The sequence below is a fragment of the Peromyscus leucopus genome, chromosome 8b (genome assembly GCF_004664715.2).
Source record: "Peromyscus leucopus breed LL Stock chromosome 8b, UCI_PerLeu_2.1, whole genome shotgun sequence".
Lineage (NCBI taxonomy): Eukaryota > Metazoa > Chordata > Mammalia > Rodentia > Cricetidae > Peromyscus > Peromyscus leucopus.
This window is the reverse complement of record NC_051086.1, coordinates 34,667,046-34,693,286: the sequence shown is the minus strand read 5'-3', so window position 1 is coordinate 34,693,286 and position 26,241 is coordinate 34,667,046. Positions and strand designations below refer to the sequence as shown.

At 53.5% G+C, this 26,241-nt stretch overlaps 2 protein-coding genes across 5 annotated transcripts; one reads left to right on the top strand and one right to left on the bottom strand.

Annotated features, from left to right (window-relative positions):
- Positions 1 to 11,260: 11,260 nt before the first annotated feature.
- LOC114683047 lies at positions 11,261 to 15,808 on the bottom strand. 2 transcript variants are annotated; one of them, XR_005090333.1, is made up of 3 exons: positions 15,176 to 15,808; positions 13,009 to 13,160; positions 11,261 to 12,301 (listed from the first exon to the last, which is right to left on the bottom strand). XR_005090333.1 is itself a non-coding variant. In XM_037200843.1 (2 exons), the coding sequence occupies exons 1-2, from the start codon at positions 15,797 to 15,799 to the stop codon at positions 13,068 to 13,070; spliced, it is 717 nt and encodes a 238-aa protein (XP_037056738.1). In that variant the 5' UTR covers positions 15,800 to 15,808; the 3' UTR covers positions 11,261 to 13,067. The 2 variants fall into 2 exon arrangements, 1 of the variants encoding a protein (XP_037056738.1); XM_037200843.1 differs by having other exon boundaries at positions 11,261 to 13,160.
- Positions 15,319 to 22,990, top strand: N4bp3 (NEDD4 binding protein 3). 3 transcript variants are annotated; one of them, XM_028857228.2, is made up of 5 exons: positions 15,319 to 15,668; positions 19,903 to 20,250; positions 20,526 to 21,038; positions 21,664 to 21,918; positions 22,048 to 22,990. In XM_028857228.2, the coding sequence occupies exons 2-5, from the start codon at positions 19,933 to 19,935 to the stop codon at positions 22,576 to 22,578; spliced, it is 1,617 nt and encodes a 538-aa protein (XP_028713061.1). In that variant the 5' UTR covers positions 15,319 to 15,668; positions 19,903 to 19,932; the 3' UTR covers positions 22,579 to 22,990. The 3 variants fall into 3 exon arrangements, with proteins under 3 accessions (XP_028713061.1, XP_028713062.1, XP_028713063.1); XM_028857229.2 differs by lacking the exon at positions 15,319 to 15,668 and adding an exon at positions 15,985 to 16,079; XM_028857230.2 differs by lacking the exon at positions 15,319 to 15,668 and adding an exon at positions 16,453 to 17,242.
- The last annotated feature ends 3,251 nt before the right edge of the window (positions 22,991 to 26,241 follow it).

The window sequence follows — 26,241 nt, the reverse complement described above, 5'->3', positions numbered from 1 at the left end:
CAGCACTTGGGAGAAAGAGCAGGTAGATCTCTGAGTTTGAGGTTAGCCTGGTCTATAGAGCCAGTTCTAGGCCATCTGGGGCTAAATAGAGAAACTCTGTGTCGAAAATAAGTAACATGGCAGGCAGTGGTGGTACACACCTTTAATCCTAGCACTCAGTAGGCAGAGGCAGGCAGTTCCCTGAGTTCGAGGCCAGTCTGGTCTACAGAGCAAATTCCAGAACAGCCAGGGCTACACAGAGAGAAACCCTCTCTCGAAAAACCATAACCCAAACCAAACCAAACCAACTCACCAAAAAAACTGACTCTCCATAAGTCTGCTGACTTCCACATGTACATCAATGGTGCCCACAAGTGAAGAGTACACACACACACACACACACACACACACACACACACACACAGAGAGAGAGAGAGAGAGAGAGAGAGAGAGAGAGAGAGAGAGAGAGTTTTGTTTAAAGTCATAAAACAAATCAAAGAAGAAGAAAAGCCATGGAAGCTGGTAGTGGGAAACAACTCATGAAGAACGCCAGTATTGCTGAAGAAGGTCCCAGTCCACCGTTCTACAGTCCTCCCAGTGAGGGCGCAGGGAGCTCGGCCAAGCTAGATCCCCAGACTTGAGTCCTCCTGGCAAACTGACTTCCTGCTGGGTTCCGTAAACCAGAGGCACTGCAGGGGGGAGGGGGACTGAAGGAGGGAAAGTAGTCCTTCCTGTCCCTGCTTCCGGCAGCCTTTACTTCCCACCCTTGGCTTCTGTCAACACTGCCCTATGAGGAAAAGCCACAGCTGATTGGGCCCTCCTACCGACCATCTGTAGCTGGGGTCCTCCTCCGAGTCCTCCATCCTGTTAGCCCTACTTCCTGAACCCTTTCATCCTCCCAAGCTTAGGGGTGGTAGCCGCCCACTATAATTACTAATATCTGGGGAATCTCAGCTTCCTTCTTGGCTCTTTCAGCTTTACAGCATGAGTAAACAACCCACCTTGAATATCTTACCACACTGGCCTGAGAAAAACTAGTGTGGTTAGAATTTTCCTGTGGACACTGAAAACGATACAGGGATTTCAGAGGAGACACAGTGTCACGGACTGAATGACTGCTGACTGCTGCCAGCTCCTGGTTGGCAATGACCAGGCGCACAGCTTAGATGTGCAAAACCTGACCCCACCCTGCTCCAACCAGGCTTAGGATAATGATATGTGAGGCTAAGTGATGTCTGCCGCCAGAAGCTTCCAGAACTGTCAACGGATTTTGCCACTGTTTTCTCTCTCCACCAGGGACCTGGTGTGTCACCAGCTGCCCCACAAAGGAAGACACCAACCTTTGTTGTTCAAGCCAAGGAGATTGTGGAGATGCTTAATGAGCCACATAAAACCTCCCTGGCTCTGAAAGAGACGAGATGGCTCAGCGGTTAAGCGGGCTTGTCATTTCTGCAGAGGACCAAGGTTGGGATCCCAGCACCCAAACTGGGTAGCTCACAGCTGCCTGCAACTCCAGCACCAGGGAATCCAGGGAGTGCCCTCTTCTGGCCTCCATCGACACCTGAATGAATACACACACACACACACACACACACACACACACACACACACACACGACTGATTCATAGAACTGCACTGTGTCTAACGCCTCACAGCAAAAACGGGAGCCAGCAAACAGCCGAGCACAGCTTCAGTGTGCTGAGATGATTACTATCAGTCTGGAATTGTGCACTCAGAAAATCTGCATCTAGATGCTAAAACCCAGACACCCAAAATGACAAGAAGATCCCACGTAGGAGATCCTCATATGTTCAAGAAAATTCTAAAGAGAGAGAAAAGGAAAACACTAAGGTGAATCATGGATGTGGGAGGGAATGAAGAACAGCAATAGGTGTGTGAGTCAGCTTGGCTGAAGATGGACTTCCAAAAGAAAAACTGTATTTGTGGAGTAGAGAGTGGAGGATGGATGTTCCACACCTATCGTAATCCCAAATGCCCCAGGCTGCAGCAAGGGTCTAGAACTCTAGACCAGCCTCAGGAACTTAAACTACCTCAAAAACAAGCCAACAAAACATTAGCATGGAAACCAGAAGAGAGGGTGGGTGAAGACGCCTCTACAGTTCTGCTAAGGGATAAAGGCACTGATTAACTTCAGACATTGAGTGAGACTGTCAAAAATAACATGGTAGTGCACACTTTTAGTCCCAGTACTCAGGAGACAGAGGCAGGTGGATCTCTGAGATCAAGGCCAGCCTGGTTTACAGAGCGAGTTCCAGGACAGCCAGGACTACACAGAGAAACAAAGACAAAGAGATGGAGGCAGGAAGACTAGGAATTCAAGGTCAGTCTGTGAGTTCAAGGTCAGCTTGGGCTATACAAGACTCTGTCTCATAAATATCACACACACACACACACACACACACACAAATAATCCCAGGCATTCAATTCCCTGGATGCATGGCATTTCTAAATAGTTTTTAATGTGGCCTCAAAATATCAAATGAGGGATGTTTTCTGTCAGCTTTAAAGCTAAAATGGTTGGAAGCACTGCTTCCCAATAAGCTTCATGATGCTAAATGTCCTCTGGAAAAATAGACCCAAGTTAATGACTCATGAAGACAGCAGGTACAAAGGCCCTGGGGTGGGTTGTGGTAAGTAATGAGATCAGTTCCTGCTGGAGCCCACCCTTGGCTGATAAGAGGGAAAGCATAGAAACCAACCAGAAAGCCCTAAGCAGAGAAGAAAGCTTAACTAGGTTCAAGTTTTATTTGTTTATTTTGTTACTTTTAATTATGTGTGTGTGGGGGGTGGATTACATGCCCACAAATGCCCACAGTGGCCAGAGGTGTCTGATGCCCTCAGAACTGGAGTTACTGGTGGTTGTGAAGCTCATGGAGGTGCTGGGAATTGAACTCAGGTCCTCTGGCAGAACAGTATGTGATCTTAACTACTGAGCCATCTCTCCATCCCTTTATATCCTATTATTTTTTATTCATTGAAAAATTTTTTTGAGACAGGCTCTTTCTATGTAGCCCTGGATGGCCTAGAACTCACAGGCCAGAATGGCCTTAAACTCATAGAGATCCCCCTGCCTCTGCCTCTCAATTACTGGTGTTGAAGTTATACACCACCGGCCTGGCCTATTATCATTATTATTAATAATTTTGGTTTTTCAAGACAAGGTTTCTCTGCATAGCACTGGCTGTCCTGGAACTTGCTCTGTAGAGCAGGCTGGCCTTCATGAGTTCGAGGCCAGCCTGGTCTACAGAATGTAAGCACAGGCACCTGAGAGGGTCCGAGGCATCTGATCCCCCTGGAGCTGGAGTTACAGGTGGTTTAGCCTGAGGTGTGTTCTAGGAACCCTAGGAACTAGACTTGGTGCTCTGGAGGAGAAGTACGTGCTCTTAACTGCCGAGCCATCTCTTCAGCCCTGTTTGCTTCTGAGATAAAGGCTGATTATGTAGCCCAGACTGGCCTTAAAATCGCCATTCTCCTGTCTCAGTCCTGAAAGGGACCTTGAAGTCAGCACAAGACACTCTGAGACCAAGTTCTTGGCACAAAGCAAATTTATTTGTCCCAGGGGACAAAGGGCTGGGAATAGGAGACAAAGACGAGAGAGGAAGAGGGAGAAGGGGACAAGAGAGAGGGAAGGGGTATGTGTCCCAGAGGGACAAAGGACTGCCTCTGGACAGAGAGGAGACAGATGTGGCCAATAGGCAAAGGTCAGTTTATAAAGTAAAGTGGAAACCCGTGTTTGGATGAGTTGGTTCGTTTTGGTCGGACATGTTAATTAGGTGAGCCGAAGGGGGCTTCTGATTGCTGGACTTCAATGCTTTGATAGCTGGACCTTGGTAGTCAGCCTCAGGAGGAGGAAGTGGCCAAATAAGGGACTAGACCTTGGAAGCTAACTTCAGGAATGTCACCTAACAGTTTTTAGCAAGGCAGAGGGAATTGGGCAAGGGCAAGGCCTGCCAGAGCCGTGTTTGCCATGCTGCGGCCTGCTGGAGTCCCTTCAAGTCCCCTTTCCTCTCTCTCCTCCCTCCCTTTCTTGGAGACAGGGTCTCACTTGCAGCACCAGCTAGTCTGAAACTTGCTATGTGGAGCATGCGCATCCCATACAGAAAGTGGTCCGCCATTCTATGCGGTTGGATTTGAACGTGTTTGTTAAGCTCGTAGCCAACAAAGTTAGAAGAGCAAAAGCAAGCAGCAGACAGAAGCAGAAGAGAGACAGCAGAGAGCACCAAGTCAGGGTTCATGTGACAGACTCAGCAGGCAAGCGGAGGAGACGGCACCAAATCAGGACTGAAGACACCCAGCGGAAGTGACTAGGGAAGCCGGGACGACATGATTTTGCTCGGATTTCCTGATGGAGAGACAGAGCGTTTTCTCCATGGATTGGTGTCTGGCTTCTCATTCCTCCTTTAGCTATTTTTATACCATGAGATAAACAATAACCTCTGTTGGAAATGGCTTTTCTCTCCAGCTCTTCTTATGGCCACACTGTTTCAAGTTTTGATTTTATTTTTTTCTGTGTATGGATGGTTTGCTTGTGTGCCTTTGCCCAAGGAGGCCAGGAAGGGGCGTCAGATTTCCTAGAACTGGAGTTACACAGGGTTGTGAGCTGCCATGGTGCTGGCAATTGGAACTTAGCTCTGTAACAGCAGCCTGTGTTAATGCTGAGCCTCAGCCCCAACTCACCATGTTGGTTTATTTGAAATTTACATGCACACGCCATGTTTTTTGTTTGTTTGTTTTGGTTTTGTGTGTGGTTTTAGTGCCTGTCCTGGATCTCGCTCTGTAGACCAGGCTGGACTTGAACTCACAGAGATCTTCCTGCCTCTGCCTCCCAAGTGCTGGGGTTAAACGTGTGTGCCACCACCGCCCGGCCCATCACCATTTTTTTTTTTTAAATACAAGTAGTTGTTCATTGATTTTCTTTCACCCTGTTACAGGGTAAAGGGGCCAGACTGTACCTAGAACAGGGAGCTCCGGAAGAGACTTGAAATAAGATGTGAGTCTGCTCCCAGTAAGAACAGACAGGGTGTGCCAACACCAACAGTGTCTGGCAGCTTGTCTCTGAGCTTCTGAGTGATCCTGCTTCCCTCATGCTTGTATCACCCCATGTGGTGCCACATCCAGGCCTGTGGGCTTTAATATTTAAACTAAGTTTTAAAAAATTCAAGGCCAGCAAGATGGCCCAAGGTAAAGGCCGGTGATTCTCAGGACCTACATGTCAGGAGAGGGCCACTCCCACAAATGTCCTTTGATCTCCATATGCATGTCTCTCACACACACACACACACACACACACACACACACACACACACACGAATACATGTGACCTTTTTTTTTTTTTTTTTTTTTTTTTTTTTTTGGTTTTTCGAGACAGCGTTTCTCTGTGTAGCTTTGCGCCTTTCCTGGGACTCACTTGGTAGCCCAGGCTGGCCTCGAACTCACAGAGATCCACCTGGCTCTGCCTCCCGAGTGCTGGGATTAAAGGCGTGCACCACCACCGCCTGGCTGAGTGACCTTTTTTTAGTTTTATTTGTTTGTTTTTTTGAGACAGAGTTTCTTTGTGTAACCCAGACTGTCTTGGGACTCACAGAGACCCTCTAAGACTAAGAGAATACATTTGCTAGAAATGAAGTGGAACCAAAATAACTATTAGAAATGGTCATAATAGCCGGCCATAACACCTTACACCTGTCAGAATGGCTGTGATCAAAAACACTAATGACAGTCTATGTTGGACAGGATGTGGAGCAAAGGGAACACTCCTCCACTGTTGGTGGCAGTGCAAACTTATACAACCACTGTGGAAGTCAGTATGGTGGTTTCTCAGAAAATTGGGAATCGATCTACCTCAAGATCCAGCCATACCACTCTTGGGCATATACCCCAGGAATGCTCAATCATACCACAAAGATGCATGTTCAACTATGTTCATAGCAGCATTATTTTGTAATAGCCAGAACCTGGATACCAGACAACTGAAGAATGGATTAAGAAAATGTGGTAGATATACACTACTCAGCAGAGAAAAACAATGACAACATGAAATTTGTAGGTAAATGGATGGAACTAGAAAATATCCTGAGTGAGGTAACCCAGACTCAGAAAGACAAACATGGTATGTACTCACTCATAAGTGGATACTAGATATAAAGGAAAGGACAATCAGACTGCAACCCACAGATCCAGGGAGGCTACCTAGCAGGGGGACCCTAGGATGACTGTGGCTTATAATCAGTTTTGGTTTTACTCAATCACTGAGCAAGCCTCAATGAAACATTTCACTATTAGGATAAGAATTTGTACTGTATCAAGCTGATGAAAGAAAATACTGGCCGTACTTTCAGGAGGGGAAGCTAAAATCTTTTTAAGATTATGGATTAGCCTATAGAAAAATGTCTGCCGTAAATCAAACAGTGAAGAGGAATATGAATAGGAATCTCACTTACACAACTTGAGTAAAACATAGCCCTCTGAACAGATGAAGATAGGTCTCTTCTGTATCCCAGAATCTAATCAATATTTATATGTATAATTCAGCTATCATTTGGCTTAAAAAAAAAAAAAAGAAAGAAAGAAAGAAATGGTCATAACAGCCGGGTGGTAGTGGCACATGCCTTTAGTTCCAGCACTCGGGGTGGGGAGAGGCAGGCAGAACTTTGAGGGTAGCCTGGTCTACAGAGGAAGTTCTAGGACAACCAGGGCTACACAGAGAAACCCTATCTTGAAAAACAAAACAAAAAGAACCAAAAATTAAAAAGATAATTTTTATTATTTTATTTTGGTTGTGAGCCTAGCCTTCAATACCACCTCTCCAGCCCTTATTATTTTAAAAGTACGTGCATGTGTCTGGGGGGGGGGGCTATACACATGTGAGTTCAGGTGTTCCTGGAGGCCTTGGAACTGGAGTTATGAGTGGTTGTGAACCACTTGATGCACGGGCTAGGAACTGAACTTGGGTCCTCTGCAAGGATGGTTTGTGTCCAAAGGAATAAGGGGGAATGTAACAGAGCAGGACGCCTGACGTCCACTGGCCCTACACATGTGCACAAAGGCCACACACACAAGCACCATATACACACTCACATGCACAGAAAAGCTGTGGTCTGGAAGGCCACGGCCCCACCACCGAGCAGCTTCCATTCTAGAAGTCTTATGTCTGCCAGGCACACAGTAACTGGTGTAACTTGACGGGACAAAGTGATGTACTCCTTCAAGACAGGGCCTGCTGCCTGCTGCAGAGGCAGCCGACAGTGTCCAGTGTTGGCACCTGCAGGGTCCCACCTTGGCTTTCAGCACTTTCCAGTAGCTAGTGGCTGAACGAGGGGACGGTATAGGGTTTTCCGCTCTCCATGGAGCCCCTCTGGCAGCTGACCCACGACCCTGAGATTAAGAGTCTCATGCTCTACTGACTGAGCTCTGGGGTCTGGTATTAGGCAGTAGTCAAGTCTGCATCCTTCAACACATTTGTGTGAAGGCTCTTCCTTGCAAGTGGGCTGGGCACAGGCAAGCGGCAGCTCTCAGGCCTGCCTTCCCCAGCCTCCCTGTACCACAGTCCTGTGTCCATCAGTCCTGCCAAGGGCACCATCACAAAAGCCATGCCTTGAGAACTTCCTAAGGAGCTGTGTGGTGGGCTCTGGGCAGAGGCAGCGTGGGGAAAGCTGCTGTCCTGGTGCGCTTGGAGAGAGGGCCGGGCAGGCGTATGGCCGTGCGGGACAGGAGTACGGCAGTGCGGGGCAGGCGTATGGCTGTGCCGGGCAGGCGTACGGCAGTGCGGGGCAGGAGTACGGCCGTGCCGGGCAGGCGTACGCAGTGCCGGGCAGGCGTACGGCAGTGCGGGGCAGGCGTACGGCAGTGCCGGGCAGGCGTACGGCAGGCGGCAGCGTATGGCCAGTGCCGGCAGGCGTACGGCAGTGCCGGGCAAGCGTACGGCAGTGCGGGGCAGGAGTACGGCAGTGCCGGGCAGGCGTACGGCAGTGCCGGGCAGGTGTATGGCAGTGCGGGGCAGGCGTACGGCAGTGCCGGGCACAAGGGTGTGTGCAGCTGTCTGGCTCTCTGGGGTGGGGTCTTGTGAATGTTTGGGGATAGGCAGTGGCTGTCACATGGTCTGGCTGCAGGTTTGGGAAGGAAGCCAGGAGCTGGGCCATGTGCCAGACACTGGGTTAGGGAAGCAGAACAGACCTGGGCTCTAGACAAACTTCTGCCTCGGTACCAGATGTACAGGAGAAAAGTGGTGCTTGGAAGACTTTGAAGGACTGTGGTACTCGGCGGAGAAAGGAGCCCAAGAGCATGGAGGGCTGCGCTGTCAGACTGCCCGTGATGTGTGAAGAGAGAGAGAGGTGTATGGGCTCCATGACTGAGACCCCTGACACCCCAACTCTACAGGTCAAGCCTGACGTTCCCCTACCCCCTCATCCCCACAGGGGTATGTCTTTTTTTTTTTTTTTCCCCCAAGACAGGGTTTCTCTGTGCAGCTTTGGAGCCTGTCCTGGAACTCACTCTGCAGACCAAGCTGGCCTCGAACTCACAAAGATCCACCTGGCTCTGCCTCCTGAGTGTTGGGATGAAAGGTGTGTGCCACCACCGCCCGGCCCCCCAGGGGTAATATGTCTTTGGGGGCTGAGGCAGAGCTCCACATCTTAGCCATCTTCCCCATACATCCTGAAAGCCCCCCCCCCCTCCCAGTTTTCCTCTGAGGGAATTTACAGGGGAGATCTTCCTGTTTCTGTCACCAGTGGTCAAAGGTGGGCAGGGCAAAGCAGAGCGAATGCCTGACTGCAGAGGTTCGCCTGCAGACGCTGCTCACTGGCAGCCCACAGCCTTGCCTTTTCACGCCTGTGAAGTCACACGGACAAACAAACGCAGGGCTGCACTGTGGCTTGGTAGTGGAAAGCTCGCTTTTGCCAGGCGTGGTGGCGCTCACCTTTAACCCCAGCACTCGGAAGACAGAGGCAGGCGATCTGTGAATTTACGGCCAGTCAGGTCTACATAACAAGTTCCAGGCCAGCCAGGGCTACAGTGAGACCTTGTCTCAAAAAAAAAAAAAAAAAAAAAAACAACAAAAAACCAAAAACCAAAAAACAAGCAAGCATATTCAGTATATGTAAAGCCCTGAGCCCAATATCCAGCAAGCTCCCAAATAAAAGTATAATTAGTACAACCTAAAATGTCTTCCCTAAGATGTGTACAGATGAAGCTTGGTGGTTGGTGGCGCACATCTTTAATCCCAGCACTCAGGAGGCAGAGGCAGGCGGATCTCTGTGATCTTGAGGTCAACCTGGGCTACCAAGTGAGTTCCAGGACAGGCAGCTCTACACAGAGAAACCCTGTCTCAAAACAGTAACAACAAACAAACAAACAAACAAACAGGTGTTTATAGATGAAATGGTATTTATTACCTGGAATTTGTTCTGAAATAACCCAGGAGGGCTGAGGGTGTACCAGGGGTACAGCTTGTTCCAGGGGTTTAGAAAACGTGAGGCTCTGGCCTCCGTTCTTAGGAACAAAGGTTAAAGAACCAGGAGTACCCGCCTGTGCTCCCAGCTCCTTGGGGTACTGAGGTAGGAGGGTTTGGACCTACAAGTACTAGCTGAAGGTCATCATCAACTTAGAACATAACTTTATGTTTTGTTTTTGTTTTTTGAGACAGGGTATCACGTAGTCCAGGCTGGCCTGAAACTCACTAGTAGTCAGGAACAATACCTAAGCAATCAAGCTCACTTGATTTTTTTCCTTTCCTTTTAAAACATCGTGGGAAAATAAACCTCATATACAAAGTGCCAGCTCAGCCTCAGGAGGTAGGGGAGAGTGTGCTGACGCTGCCTTACAGGCCAGACCCCCAGCCCAGGTCCCAAACCTGGAGAGCCTGGAGCCCAGGTCTCCACACAACACTGGAAAAAAGTGCTGTGACCACTTAGCCTGGCAGCTCCTCCTGGACTGGCTGGTCCAGGTCTCCCTGTGGCCCAAAAGCGGGCCAGCTGGGTGGCCTGGACTTCCGGGGGCGGGTCTCATCCTGGCTGGCTCCTGTAGGTCTAAGCTGCCTGCCCTAGGGCAGGCACCTGAGCAAGTCCCGGCAGGTCTCAGCTTCCACCCACAGCCTGCTGGGGGATGCCCAGGTCACCGGGTCACCGAGGGAGGACGGACGGCAGAAGAGGAGCCAAGCAAGGGCTCCTTCCAGCTCTGGCGGCTTAGGGAGGGCAGAGTCCTCCAAGTCCACTTGGCATCCGTCGGCCTGCCCTTTACAAGGGGTGAGGTCCTTAGTGGCCACCAACACAGCCCAAAGCTTCTCTGTCGGGCTGCATCTGGCTCAGCTCCAAGGGGACAGGGGAGAAGGGGAGGGAGGGTGAGGAGTGGAGGGTGGAGGCCGCAGGGCTGTCAAGTCCTGGTATATCGCGCCAGCTCGTGCACCTGAGTGAACTTCATCTAGTGATTTGTCCTGTTTCACAAAGCCAAGAATCCAGGACTCTGAAAGATCACCAGGCAGTTCCAAAACCAGGGTCCAGGGCAAGACCCACCTTTCTTCATTCTCTTCCTGGTTAGAAGAGCCATGAAGCTCCTTCGGGGGGCAGATGGCGTGTTGAGGAGCACGGGCAGCCGTCAGGCCCCGGAGGAGACTGCAGTGAGAACAGATGGCTTCTCTCTGCCCTCCTAAGTTCTTGGTCGGTCCACCAATTAAACTGTCATTAGACAGATTAAGAGGAGGAAGACCGGGGCTGGAGCGATTAAGCCCCTCCTGAGTTAGAGGACCCGAGTTGACTCCTAGCACCCACACCAGGCAGTGTAAAACTGCCTCTAATTCTAGCTCCTGGGGAACCCATCGTCCTCTTCTGGCCTACTTGGGTACGTGAGGCACATACAATCAGGCACACATACATACACATAAATAAATGTTTTTAAAGGAGAAACTGGAGGTGTAGCTCAGAAGAGTGCTTGCCTAGCGTGTACAAGGCCCTGGGTTCAATCCCCAGCACTTGAGAGGCAGAGGTGGGTGGATCCCTTGAGTTTGAGGTCTTCTGGCCACATAGTATGTTTAAGTCCAGCCTGGGATGCATGAGACCTCCCCTTGAAAGGAAGAAAAAAAAAGAAAGAAAGAAAGAAAGAAAAGAAAAACTGCCAGGTGTGGTGCTTGCATGTAACCCCAGCACTTGGGAGACAGAGGCAGGTGGATCTCTGTGAGTTCGAGGTCAGTCTATTCTATATAGTGAGCTCTAGGACAGCCAAGGCTATGTCGAGAGACCCTGCCTCAAATAAACAAACAGACAGACAAACAAAAGGAGAAAAACTGTATATCCTTACAAACAGTTGGTGCTACAGAAAAGAATACCAGCTCTCGGCTCCTGGGATGGAAGGATGGTGTGGACAAATTTAGGAAGCTGAATGGAGGAGCTTCGTGGTGAATCGAGGTTGTCTTGTTAGATACAGAAGCCGACATGGAGGCTCACAGCTGTACTCGCAGCACAACAGAGGAAGGGTTGTGAGTTCCAGGTCAGCCTGGGCTAGATAACAAGTCCCCGTGTCAGAACAGCGTGGTCCCCGAGTCAGGAGGCTCCCCTCTTGCTGTTCCCCGGGCCTCAGTTCAAAGAAGCCCGAACAGTCACAGTCACGTCGGGCTGGCGTTCCCAAGCCCCTTCAAGACCTCGGGGGACTCTGGACTGGGCACCAGTCCCTACATGCTCAGGGCTTGCTATTTTTCTGGGAGTGACAAGACAGGTCACGTGACCCAGAGCTGCTGGCACTCAGTAAAAGGGCAACTGGGAAAAGGAAAGGCTGAGAGTGGAGGCGGTGTGATCAATTATTTGTGGAGGGTGAGCAGAGAAACCTTGAAGATAGTGGGTGACCCCCAAACCAGCCAGTTACAGCGCAGGAGACTGAGGGGGGTCCCAGGACATGGTGATGGCAGCCAGGCTAGGGTCTCAGCCCGAAGGAGTGGCAGGACCGATCCTGAGGCTGAGAGTCTACCTCTCGGGCTGCGGGGAACTGGAGACAAATGTGTGGGCTAGAAGGTCCCTCTGGGGCAGAGTGAAGAGGCGCCCAGGAGGGCTGTCGCAACCGTGGAGAGGAAAGGTGGCGGGCCAGGGGTGGCAGCTGGAGACGGAGTGAACTCCCACTCCCCATGGGTAGCCCCAGGACCCTACAGTCTTGGGGACTTGCAGGCAGCAGATAACTGAAGGAAGTTAAGCTGTCCAAGGCTAGTGAATCCAGGAAATAGGTACACCCAGGGAATTTGGTTTCACTTCGGCCCTGGCCTGGTGCCCAGAGTGCTCACTCCTTGGCATTTGAACAGCGTGGCTTGCATGCCAAATCCATAGGTCTGTCAAACATGAGGACAAGAGAGTCATGTATATGTGTCTACATGATGAACCGAAGGGGCGGACAGAGTTCAGTGGGTACACCCCCTCCCCGGGGCCAACTCCTTACATGAGTCTAGTCTCTTTCGATGTGAGGCAAAATTGGGGTAAGAGGAAAGAGGCCTCTGATCCCCCCACCTCTGTCTAGCCCACCTTCTCTCTAAGGCCTCAGAAAGGCAGACCCTTTGGGGCCCTCCAGCACTGAGGTGTACTTTGGGGGAGGCAGATCATGTCCCCCGCTCTGTACCCCAAGTGTTCCATCAGAGAGGGCTGAACCGAGGACATCCAAGAGTTCAATGACATGTCCTAGGCCTTAAGCCTTGCAAACACACAGAGGACGGGGTCAGGGTCCTAGGGGAAGAGGAGGCACTGGCTTAGGACTGAGCCTACTTCCCTACAGGGTCAACTGGTCCCGTCTGCCTTGCTGTTCCCCATCAAGGTTACCAGGGTAACAACTCGCAAGGGCTCAAAGCTAGGCAGTATCCGTCAGGCCAGCTCTCCAGAGGGGGGAGCGTGATCTCAGCAGTCTGGAGTCTCTAGCCGGTGCAGAAGGTGGAGACAAGCAGCCTGCCCCTGACCTTCCCTTGCTTCCCCAAAGGACACGTCTCTTCAGGCTGTCCTCTGCCTCTGCTCTAGCCCCTCAGCTCCACAGCCCAGCCACGATCCTCACCTGAGGCCAGCTCTAAGAGTGTTCTGTTCAGCCAGGAGCCTCCACCCTCTCTCCTGTGTTCATTCTCGACATCTCTGGGCTCCAGAGGGGAGGGGCCTATGATCCAGTCCTTCCTCCTGGGATGCCTGAGACACATCCACCATCCCTCTCCACTGCAAGGGGAAGAACACCGGGAGGGCGGGAAGAAACCAGAGGAACGTGGATAAGTTACTGCATTTGTAAAGGAGAAAGGGATCCAGGAAGGGGGAGAGGTGGGCTCGGGTCCCATTGAACCCGAGTCACCCTCAACACTTACAGGTAGGGCAGGAGAGGGGACTCCAGGGGCAAAGCCCTTGCTGTACAAGAAGAGAACCTGAGTTCAATCCCCAGAACATTTAATGTAAAGGGAGAGAGACACTGACTTCACAAGGTTGTCTGTCCTCTGACCTCCCCCTACATGCAAACACAACAACTATAGCATAACACAACAACAATAACAATTAGTAAGTATTTACAGAGCTAGGGCACATACAATCCCAGTATTTATAACGTGGAAAACTGAGGATCAGGAGTTCAAATCCATCTTCTGCTACAAAATGAGTTCAAGGGCAGCCTGTCCTACAGGAGACCCTTTCTCAAAAAAAGATTCAGAGTTTAGCTGGACCTCTTCTCTCCTTAAGAATGTTCTTTAGCCGGGGTGGAGGTGACACAAATCTTTAATCCCAGCACTTGGGAGGCAGAGGCAGATGGATCTCTGTGAGTTCGAGGCCAGCTTGGTCTACAGAGCGAGTTCCAGGACAGGCTCCAAAGCTACACAGAGAAACCCTGTCTCGAAAAAACAAAAAAAAAAAAACAGAACAAACAACAAGTGTGCCACCACCATCTGGCTTGTTTTGTTGTTTAAATGAAGTAAGTTTTGCATGATACATTACCATTTGAATTTGGGGTACTGGGAATTGAACCCAGGGCCGCAGGTGCACTCTGAGTGCTTGCCCTACCATTGAGCCACACCCAGCCCCCTGAGACATTTTAAAAAGAATGGCAGAAAGTGCTGCAACCCCTGCCTGACACCAAGATGAAACCCCACAACTAGTAAGGAATCACCCTCACTTCTCCTTCCTCGAAGCACCAATCTACAGGCTGTCCAAAAGGGTTTACCTAATTCACATGTGTGAAATCACTCCACACGTGGCCTTTTGTGAGTGAGTTCTTTGATTTAGCATGGCTTTTTAGAGGTTTATCTGAGTTGAAGCACAGGATGGCACTTATCCCTTTTCTGTGGTAAGTAATATTCCTCTGTATGGGTGGACCACACTATCCCTTATCCATGGAGAGTTTGATCTGTTTCCTTCTTTCGACTACTATGCACAGTATTGTTATGAATCTCTGAGTACAAGTACCTGTTGACATACCTGATTTCAGTTTCTTTGGCCATACACCCAGGAATGGAAGTGCTAGGTAATATCCTAAAATCCGTGTTTAATTTACTTTTTTTTTCCTAAATCTTAAAAATGAAAGGAGGCCAGGCGGTGGCGTGTGTCTTTAATCCCAGCACTCGGGCAGCAGAGGCAAGCGGATCTCTGAGTTAGAGGCCAGCCTGGTCAACAGAGAGAGTTTCTAGACAGCCAGGGCTACACAGAGAAACCCTGTCTCGAAGTGGAAGTGCACACACAAGTGTATGTGTGTGCCTGCGTGAGTAAATGTGCACCACGTGAGTGCAATGCCCCCAGAGGCCAGGGCGGGGGCATTGGATCCCAGGGAAATGGAGTTGCAGAGGGTTGTGAGCCGCCACGTGGGTGCTGGGAACCAAACCCGGATCCTCTGTTGCTCTTAACCAGAGGAGTCATGTCTGCACACACACATCCTCACCCATCCGTAATTAACTTTTTAAGGGAGAAAGGGCGTTCTAACTTCCTGAACTTGAACGTGTTTGGGTGTCCAGCCTTCTGTTTCCGTCCCGCTACAGCTTTACCCAGCCCATGTGACTCATTTACATTATCGGTCTGGCCCCTGAAGGCATCTGAACCTGCCGCCCCCAGAAGGCATCGGAGGCAAACTAACCTCCCTCCAAAATAAAAGCCCTGCTCCCGATCCAGCTGCCAACGACTGGAGACGCCGACTACACCTCTTGGGCTCTCAGAGCGCTGCTTGGGTTTATTTAGCCTCACAGGAGGAAAGTGGTGCTCACCTGGGAAAGAGGCGGCGAGGAGCAGAGACGTGACCGCCCCACCCCAGCGCGCCAGTTTGGAAGCTGGTTCTGGAAGGAAACCGGGAGAGGCGGGCGAGGCCCGGAGCTGGAGGAGGAGCAGCAGCAGCCGGGAAGCGCGCGCTCTGGAGCCTCGGCCGGGTCCGGGTCTGCGGAGCGGCTGCACGCGAGCGAGCGCGGCACCGGGGGATCGCCCCGCTGCACCCCCGAGCCGGGGCGGGGCTCAGGTCGCTCGGGGGCGGCGTCGGTGTCCGCCCCCCACATCCGGGGGCCGGACCGGGCTCTGGGGCTCGCGCCGCGCGGGTGAGTCAGGCCGGGTTTTCCCTCCGCCTCTGGGGCCAGGAGAAGAGTGTCGCCCAGCGCCTCCTCTGCCCGCCGATCCGGCTCCCGCGCCTGCCCGAAGAGCCTGCGAGGAGAAAGGTTCGAGACCGAGCTGGGGACTGCAGCGCGCCCTGAGATCCTCGGCGCCAGCATGGTAAGTGGGCAGGGCGGGTCGCCGAGGTCGTTGTCGGACCCCGGCGGGGGGTGGCAGGATGCGGTGCGAGCCCCGGTGCCCTCCGCTCCCGCGCACGAGGCTGACCTGTACATGAGCGTTCCGCGGAGCATCGCCCGAGACCCCTGCGCCGCAGCTAGGAGGGGCTGGCGCCCTTGGCGCAGGAGTCTGACCTCTGCCTCCGCCCCCTGCAGCAGCTCCAGGCAGGCCCGGCAGACGGCGGGCGGGATGTGTGCACCCCACCCCGCCCCCCTGGGGAGCTCTGGGGCCTCCCGCAGTTCTGGGATCTCTCGCTTCCTCCACTGACTTCCCGGGCGTAGTTCCACCGGGATGGCCAACCTGTCTTCTCTGCCGCCTTCCCGGGGACACCGCTCACCTGCCCTCGCCCTCAAGGTATCCTCTTCCTGCCCCAGCCCCCTACCTTGTCTGGTCCTCAGCCAGGGACCTGCGGATAGGGGATGTCCCGAGGTCCGGGACTCTGTTCCCGTCCTGACCTCAGCCTTTGACAAAAGTGAGGACCGGGACCCCTGTCTCTATTCAGATGGGGGCCTGGGACATCCCCACCCCAGAGGTGCATATTGGTCATGACTGTCCTCAGGAGGGAGCAGAGGCGGGAGGGCCTCCTGGACCTGGTGATCAGCCTCCTCCCAGGCTCTCCCAAGCAGGGCTCCTCTGCCGACTGGCTGCGTGTGGGTGTGTATGTGCGAGACTGTGAATGAAAAGCGACCAGCCAGCTCCCAACACCGCCTCTAGCAGTTTCCAGAGCTTAGCGTCTCTAAGCCAGCGCCACTTCCACTCTCTCTTCCTACCCTCTTCCCCCAGGGCGAGCTAGGAGAGATCCTGGGAGGGGGTGAAGTTCCATCCCACCCAGCCTATCCGTAGATGCCCTTGAGAGAAACAAGCATGGGGGCTGGGCAGGCTACACAGACAGCCGTGTATGCGGGTGGAAGGTGACCCCTAGCTGGGACAGCTGGGTGTAGTATCGAGGGCTTCACTGGGGGGATCCAGATTGGCCCTCGGAGTGGGATCTTAGACGAGTCGTTCTTCCTTTTAAGCCTCAGTTTCCTATCTGTAGATAGGATCCTTACTACCCTGTCAGTCTCCACCGACTACTGTGGAGAAAGGATGTGTGACATTATGAAATAGAAGAGCTGAGAAACACTGAAAAAGCCCTGTGCATTGAGCCAATCGGAATAATTCTGCCGAGGGGGCAGGGTATACCAGCACCCCCACCACCTCTCAGGCTGTCCCCATTTTGGGAGTTGGGACATTCCAGTCTCATTCCTCTGGGGCAGCTGCAGACACACCCCTCAGAAGGGCTGATCCCCCCCAGCAGGTGGTGTGACCCTCCCCTGGGGCACGCTGATGGGACTAATGGCAGTGCAGACAGACAGTGCTCCTACCACACGGAGGCCGAGGTGCCCCAACTCAAAGGAAATGCAAGGAAAGCTGCGTCTTTGAAGCCAGGACACTTCCTCCCGTGCGGCTGAACATGACCTTGGTCACGCATGTCGTTTTACCTCCTGGTCTCCTTGTTTCCTCTAGCAAAGCAAAAAGTAAGGGTGTTCACAGGTGTGTTTTGAAGAGGTACCCAGGGTCTGGTGCTGGGGTGCCCCCACTATATATCACCGTGTACCTCTATTTAGGGATTTCCGCTCTTCTGGCATTACGTGGGGGCAGAGCCTTACAGAGCCCCGGGCATTAAGATAGACGCCCTACTGTGGCAGCACAGCCCAGACACTTGGTGGGGACCCCCCCCCCTCTGTTCTGCTCTGCTCTGGTCCCCCAGAGGTTCTGAGGCACTTGCCAGCTCCCTTCTCCTCCACCCCCACCAAATCACAGGCCACAGAGCCTACACAGCTGCCCTGGTCTGAGCAGGCAATCCCAAGGCTTCTAAGCAACGGGCAAGAAGGAATGTGCGTGCTGGGGGGAGGGGCAGAGGTAGGGTGGATTTTTCAGGAGGAGGGTTTGTCTCCAGACTAAGACCTGGGTGGCCTGGGGCCTCAGCCCCGCAGATGGAGCGGGCAGTGCAATGTGAGACGGGTGGGTGGTGGGTGACCTTGCACAAACTGTGTTGTCCGCTGCTGGATACGACTGTCCTCGAACACACGTCTCTCTGTGGACCCATACTCTGACACTGTGTTCTGTATAAAGCTGTTTACATAGTGGGCGCCATAGAGTGTCAGCTTTTTTCTCTTGAGACTGGAAGTGAGTGTCTGCACAGAGGAAGGTGAGGGTGCATGTGTTTGGGGTGAAGTGGGCATGTTTGGCAGTGCCCCCAAGCCCTGGGCCATAGGACTTAACAGATTCACAAAGCCCTTTCATTCCTGTTACCTCTCTGTCAGTTATCCTGATGGAGGTTAAGAGAGAGAGGCAAGGCAAGATGCAGGGACAGGCATCTAGGGTCCCCCCGGGAGGGAGAGAGAGAAGGCTGGGGACTAGTAACAGAACGTTTCGAATGCAGCCATGTCTCACAGGGTGGGCTTGTCAGGGCGAGGCAATGTTGAATGCGGAGGCAAGGTGACCCCCTTCTAGTTCTTTTGGTTGTGGGTGCCATCCTGAGTCCTGCTAGACACGTGGCAGCCCTGGCGTTGGGATCCCATGCGTCCTTATACTGACCAGCTCTGTGCGTCTCCAGGAGCTTGCCTTTAAAAAGAGGGGTACTGGAGCCATAGCCTCCTTGAGTCTCTGCAAAGTGCTGGTTGCTATAGTAGTCCCAGCTCCGGTAGTCATTTAACCGTTGACTCTCTTGAATTTCCGTGGCTTGTGACATTCCTAAAAGAGTATGACTCTGTTCACACCGGACTGGGCAGAGTGTCCAAGCTCAGACTTGCACCCCACTTTGAGTGGTGTAAGACAGTTAATCAGGAGAGGGTCACAGCTTTTTTTTTTTTTCTTTTCTGCCGAGAGTGCAATTGAGGGCTGTAGCGTGGGGTAGGAATAAGGCCTGCCCTCCCTCTACCAGAAAGAGCTTTGTCTTCCACAAACACAAAGCCTGGAAATGGTCGAGGATGGAGCCTCCTAAACCACCATTGTTTGGGGTGGGAGTGGGTGTCCCGGAAGCATATTGGGTGGGTGGTGGTGGGTACTTCCAGTTGCAGCCTGCCTGCCAGGCATCTGCTTGGCGTTGGGAGCAGCTGTGTGTGGGGGTGGGAGGCAGAAAAGGTGCCACTCACCGCCAGTTGTTTGCACTCACCGTATGCCAGGCAATGGATGTGGCACAGGCACCAGTCTCCAGAGTGTTGGGCCCCAGAACACATGAGAGAGTCCATAAGCCTGGTCCCTTGGTGTGGAGTTGGAGTGTGTGACTAACTTAGCCTTGGGTGTTCAGTGTTGACCGTGGCTTCAGGCCAGGCCTGGACTAGGTGCCTGGTCACAGTATCTCACACCTTTTTTTTCAGCATCCCTAAGTGATAAACAGTGTCTGTCACTGACTTTCTCTGCTCCGGGGAAGATAAGGCTCACAGAGGTTAGGCCTGGCTAAGGTCCTGGGGACATGGCTGGTGATGGCCAACGGCAGAACTCAGTGGCATTACAAAGCACCGACCGATTCTTCCCTCTGCCTCCCATCATTGCCTAGATCTGAACACCTGTTCCGGAAATAGGAGCCATTGTTCCGCCCCTTAGGCCCTTCCTGTGTGTATCACCATCCTTCCTCCCCTTGGGCCCTTCCTGTTAGGATCCCTCCCACTGCATCCCCCCCCAGCCCCACCCACTCCAGATGTTTCCTTGGGGAGACCTCTGACCCTTTGAGGGAAGAGGGGTTTCCCACCTCGAGAAGACAGAGGAGCAGACCTCCAGTCCTGGTTCAGTGTGCTTGCTCTGCATGCCACAGATTTGGTGGAGAACCTGTCAGAAGTAAACAGGGACATGGGTCAGACTGCCTGAGTCCACCCTCCCCCTTTGCTGGCCCAGTTCGAGGAGGAGGGTCTCCCTTTCCTGCCTTGCCTCTACACTGCCCACCAGACCCCGATCTGAAACTGTTCCTTTCGCTGTCCCAGTGGAAGCCCCGTTTTCTTTAGACTTAGTGTGACCCAGTGTTCAGTGTGCCCCTTTCTCTTGCCGGTCTGTGGATCCTATCCTGTTCACGCATATCTGCCTCTGATGGGCCTGGGCAAACTGGGGACTAACAGATGGCACGTGTCTGGTTTTAGAGCATCTGGGGACTTGGGTACTGAGTGCCCATCTGCCACTAACGGAGCCTTCTGATTCCCAGAGTCAGCTGCCTGTGCCCTGTTGAACCTTCATGGCCACAGCCTCCGGCCCTGCTGGCATTGCCATGGGCAGCGTGGGCAGCCTATTGGAACGGCAGGACTTTTCCCCCGAAGAACTTCGAGCTGCACTGGCTGGGTCCCGGGGCCCCCGGCAGGCCGATGGGCTCCTCCGGAAAGGCCTGGGCCAGCGTGAGCTCTTCAGCTACCTGCATCTCCCCAAGAAGGACGGCAAGAGCAGTAAGCGAGCGCCTCGGAATGAGCCGGACTATGCCACCCTCTACTACCGCGAGCATCCTCGGGCTGGTGACTTCAGCAAGACTTCCCTGCCTGAGCGGGGTCGCTTTGACAAGGTGCACCTACCTCTATTGTGGGGGGAGGGGGGTTGGGCCCAACTTGGAGCCCCTGATGCTTGGGTGGTCAGCTGGGAGGCCCCGACGACAGGCTAGGGCAGGCTGAGGTGTGAGAAGTCTGCTTGCTCCATGTGGGCCAGCCTGAAGTTTGACCACCGCCTCCCTGTGACACGTACCCTGTATTCTCAGAGGGGAATCCTGAGGACCTTCAGAAACCTCGGGTGGGCAGAGAAAAGTGGTCAACCCGACTCATGCCTGCGTTCTTTTCCTGGCAGTGCCGAATTCGTCCGTCGGTGTTCAAGCCTCCTGTGGGCACTGGGAAAGGCTTCCTGTCCATGCAGAGCCTGGCAGCCCACAAGGGCCAGAAGCTGTGGCGAAGCAATGGCAGTCTGCACACGCTGGCCTGCCACCCACCCCTGAGCCCTGGGCCTCGGGCCAGTCAGGCCCGTGCACAGTTGCTTCACGCCCTCAGCCTGGATGAAGGTGGCCCTGAGCCCAGTCTTTCGGACTCTTCCAGCGGGGGTAGTTTTGGCCGGAGTCCAGGCACCGGCCCCAGCCCCTTCAGCTCCTCTTTGGGCCACATTAATCACCTTGGGGGTTCACTGGACCGCGCTTCAAGGAGCCCCAAGGAGTCTGGACCTCTGGCTGTACTGAGCTGCCTGCCTGAGCCACCTCCCCCCTACGAGTTCTCCTGCCCCGCTGGTGAGGAGGTAGCCATGTTGCCTGAGACCTGCGAGGAACTCAAGAGGGACCTCAGTGACCAGGATGTCTCTAACCCCTTCACCCAGGTGAGGGAGTTCCTGCCCTGGAGTGCTTTGTCCCTTGGCATTGAGATATAGGCCAGATTAATTTCTGATGACTGGCCCAGCTGCGGGGTGGGGGCAAACCATGAGCCAGTCCTAAACACAGTATGATATTGGGGGGCCGCTGTATGATAGAGGCAGCGGAGGGTGGGACCAGAGCAGTCAGATGATGGGCGTTTATGCCCCGATGGTGTCCTTTCTCCCATTGGTCTTAAAGGAAGGCAGAGAAGACACCTGTAGGCCGGGACTATAGTTCAGGGGTGGTGTGCTTGCCTAGCATGTGTGAGGCCCTAAGTTGGATTCTCCGCCCTGAAAAGAAAGAGAATTCTAACCTTAGCTCTCCTAGCCTCAACTACCTATCAGGGATGCCCTGTCACTTTGGTTCTGTCCGGGAATTGTGTAGGAAGGAGGGAGACAGTCTCTGTGAAGACCATGTGTTAGGTGGAGAGCCTCTTTGGGTGTGAAGCACATGTGGCCAGGACGCTGGGCCCTGCGGCCTAGGTGCACGAGACATTAGTGGTGGCAGGCTGTGGGCGCAGAGGAGCATTGTGATGAGGGGGCCGGCTAAGCATGGAAATCTGAGCTCACCAGTTCCTCTTCCTCTCTCTAGGTGCTAGAGGAGCGCCAGCGGTTGTGGTTGTCCGAGCTGAAGCGCCTGTATGTGGAGCGGCTGCATGAGGTGGCCCAGAAAGCCGAACGCAGCGAGCGCAACCTGCAGCTGCAGCTGTTTATGGCCCAACAGGAGCAGCGGCGCCTGCGCAAGGAGCTGCGGGCTCAGCAGGGCCTGGCCCCGGAGCCTCGGACCTCTGGTCCCCAAGTGGAGGCTGACCCCAATGCCCGGGCAGAGGAGGAAGCCCGATGGGAGGTAGGACACCATCGCAGGCATCAGCTGCTGTCCTGGTCCCCATACCCTGTTGCCTCTAACCCTGCAGCCGGCCCCAGTGTCATCCTGCGCTTGGCCCTTGCTCACGATTTGTCCCTACCCCACCCCCAGGTGTGCCAGAAGACGGCGGAGATTAGTCTGTTGAAACAGCAGCTTCGGGAAGTCCAGGCGGAGCTGGCCCAGAAGCTGGCTGAGATCTTCAATCTGAAGACGCAGCTTCGGGGCAGCCGGGCGCAAGCCCAGGCTCAGGACGCTGAGCTGGCTCGGCTGCGGGAGACGGTGCGCAGCCTGCAGGAGCGGGCGCCTCCTCGGGAGGAAGCTCCAGGCAGCTGTGAGACGGATGACTGCAAGAGCAGGGGACTGCGGGGGGAGGCGGGAGGCAGCGAAGCCCGAGAAGGGGCCGAGCAGCTGCGGGCTGAGCTGCTGCAAGAGCGGCTTCGTGGCCAGGAGCAGGCGCTGCGCTTCGAGCAGGAGCGGCAGACTTGGCAGGAGGAGAAGGAGAGGGTGCTGCGCTACCAGCGAGAAATCCAAGGGGGCTACATGGACATGTACCGCCGGAACCAGGCGCTCGAGCAGGAGCTGCGGGCGCTGCGGGAGCCCCCGACATCCTGGAGTCCCCGACTGGAGTCCTCCAAAATCTGACGCTAGCCCAGTGTGCTGACAGCAGGCATGCTGTCAGAAAACACCATGAGAGGGCAGGCTCCTCCCTTGCACTGGTCTGCGGCAGAATCTGTAGAGGGCCAGTTCAGGGATGGGAGGCCCACCCAGAGGAGGGCTCCGGCAGGCAACGGGCTGGATTAGGTGCCTGCTCCAGAAGCTGTGGCACAGCCTTGCTGGCAGAGAAACAGACCCAGGCAGGGCCCAGCCCTGCTCCCTTCAGTGGGTGTGACCCAGTAAAGTAGGTTGGAGCCATCGAAACCTCGGCCCCAGGATGCAGAAGGGCAGGAGCGAGGGCGGGTAGCTGGAGACCTGGCATGAGGTCTACCTCCACGGAAGGAGCCAGGGGTGGGAAGACTGGCCTCCTCCAGAATAAAAGCACATTTTCTATAAGGAGGCCCAGTTGATACCGTTGTCCTTGGCCCGAGTCCAGAGGATCATGAATGATCAGATGTCCCAGGCCTTGGAACATTGTGCCCCTTTCCCCAGTCACGGCGGTGGGCAGAGTGTGTGCCCCGTGCAGTCTCAGATCTTGTGTGTTGGGGAACGGAGGAGGGCTCTGCCTTGCTTCTATACCACACAGTCCCGAGCTGCTGTGTGGGCTGCAACCCCTTTCTTCAACACCCTCTGATGTCTGAGAAGAAACAATACCGGGCACACAGAAGGATTGGTCGGCTGAGGCATTTGCAGAACAGGAAGTGGTTTTCTGGTGGGATGTCTAGACCCTGGGTGCCCAGGCAGCTGCTGGGTTTCGAGCCAGCTCAAGACAGTTTCCTCTGGAACACGTTCAAAGTTCCTGTGGGCTCTGCCATCCCCAGCGTGGTGTGCCCCTCCCTCCGGGGCCAGGGGCCAGAGGCAGGTGCAGGAACTGTGGGTCATTTCCATAGGAGGCCTGTGAGGTATCTTATTTATGCAGAAGGTCTGGCTTGTATTCTAGAACGCTCTGGGGAAGGAGCCCCTCATTCTGTACCTGGCCTCTAAACTGACCCTGTAAACCTCCGCTTCCAGCTAAAGCTGGTCCTGGGTCCTCTGAAACCCTTTAGCCTCTCCTACCTAAGTGTGCATCCTGAGGGCTTTGCTCCCCTTGGGTTAGTAGTGACTGATTCAGCTGATACCTCTACCTGCCTTTTCTTTTCCTTTTTTTTCTTTTTTTTTTGATCAAGGTTTTGCTATGTAGACCAAACTAACATGGAACTCTGTGTAGACCAGGCCAACATGGAGGGGTTCTGCTGCCCACGTGTTGGAGTTACAGACCTGTGCTACTTACACCTTAGCCTGCCTGCTTTCTTTTGCCTAGTTTTAGACAGGCTCTCCCAATGTAACCCAGGCTGGCCTTGAACTCAAAATCCTCCTGTCCCTGCCTCCCAAACGCTGGGGTTATCAGTATGCACCTCCACTTTGGGTTCCCTTCCTCTAAAGCAGTGGTTCTCAACCTTCCTAATTCTTCAGTCCTTTAAAGCAGTTCCTCATGCTGTGGTGACCCCCAACCAGAAGCTTATTTTCATTCCTACTTCATAGCTACTGTTATAAATCGTAATGTAAATACCTGTTTTCTAATTGTCTTAGGTGACCTCTGTGAAAGGGTAGTTGATACCCCCCAAATGGCTCTCGACTTCAAGGGTTGAGAACCGCTTCTCTAGAGAGACATCACTTTGTCACAGATGCATCATGGGAATAGCTACCACAAACTTACTGTCTGCCTAGTGCTATGCTGGGTCCTTGTGGTTGGTCTTAGAGACACAAGGCAAATTCAGTGTGCTTCCCTGCTCCAGGGGAGAACATAGCCATTTGGGTTTTTTGTGTTTTTTTTTTTTTTTTTTTTCCCAGACAGGGTTTCTCTGTGTAACAGTCCTGGCTGTACTAGAACTTGCTTTGTAGACCACATTGTTTTGATTTTTGAGACAGGGTCTCTATATGTAGCACTAATTGTCCTGGAACTCAGTATATAGACCGGGCTGACTTTGAACTCACAGAGATCCACCTGCTCAACTGAACACACCCAGGTTTTTTTTTTTTTTTTTTTTTTTTTTTTTTTTTGCCTCCAGTCCCTTCCTTGGCACCATTCAAGAATCTTGTCACAGGACTCTAGATCTCAGGCCGTGACTGTGAGCCTCTGAGACCCAGCAAGTAGGTGCCAGGGGTTTAGATGACCAGCTCTGGGCTGTGACACCTGAATGATGAGCCCCACCTTTTTTAGGGTGGAGGATTGGGTGTGAGTTGTCTGTTTCGGGATGCTGTGTTTATGATCTGTGAGTGGCAGGTGTGTAGATGTGCTTGGGGGTGGTAGGTGTGTCCAAGGGGGTGTGTTTGGGGCCCTGGCCGTAAAAGCCAGCTCCTGGGTGGATGCCAGGAGTACTTCCTGATTCTCTCCCTTCCATTCCTTCCCAATTGTTCAGCCCTTTGCACTTGGCACACTAGGTAGATCCTGCATCCCAGATAGTTCCCTGGGAGTAGCTGACACACACACACACACACACACACAGGCCTGCACCTCACTCTGGTCCCTACCCTAGGGAAAGCAGAAGTGGATTAGGCAAGCCAGTCCCCACAGACCATGGTACCCGCTTCCACTTCTTAGGTCCCTGCAAACGCAAGTCTCTGGGCTAGTGGGCCCTAGCAGTTCTTCCCTTAGCAGGTCAGGTGTTGGCCTGAAGTCTGCCTTACTTCCTCACCAGGGCCAGGAGCCAGTCGGGCCAGGTGCCCACGTGCCCACCTTTTGGTGTACCCACTCCACGGTGCACTTCCCCACCCAGCAATTACGACCTGGGCTGGCCAGTAGAGCCAGCGGGGGTGGGTGGGCGGTACCAAAACTTGGCAGTGGTGCCAGAAACCAAGGCCAGGCCCAGATGTAGAGGGGGAGGGCAGCCCAGAACCAGATCTCCTGTTAGTTCATCCTTGCTCGGCAAACCAGTTCCCTGGTCCCCAAGCAGGCTGGGTGGCTCTGGGGCCAGCTGGTCGTAGAAGTCATTGTCACAGTTACTGGAGAAGTCCGTCCCTGTGGCCTCTGGAGGACCCCTGGCCCAGCCAGTTCTATGTGAAAATGTAGTGAGCACCTCACGCTATTTCCAGATCTATTCCTTGCATCCCTCCTGTTTACCCAGTGTTTCTTCCTCTGGGCTTGTCACTTAACCAACAGCCTTCTAGGACCTTCCAACTTCAGTGATCCTGGCAGCACCTCTTGGCTCTCAGGAGAGCCCTCTGGTCTGCCCGGGCCCAGACCAAAGTTTACAGGGAGAGGACATGGTACTTTCTGGAGCTTTTGGAGGATGGTGTGGTGGCGCACACCTTTAATCCCAGCACTTGGGAGGCAGAGCCAGGCGAATCTCTGAGTTCAAGTCCAGCCTGGTGTACAAAGTGAGATCCAGGACAGGCTCAAAAGCTACACAGAGAAACCCTGTCTCGAAAAAAAAAAAAGGGGGGGGGTCTTGAGCAGGCCCTGAGCTCGGCTGGAGAGGGAGCTAGGGCTCCCCTGGTTGAGCCCTGTGTTCGAGGTACCACACAGGTAGCCAGCACTTGGTGTTGCTTCTCAGAGAAAACTTTGCAGAGCCCCCCATGCCTGCCTCTCCCAGGTGTCTCTACACTGTTCTAACTGTTGGCTTGCCTGACTGCACTGGGCTGTGAGCATTGCCGAAGCGGGTGGTGGCCTCC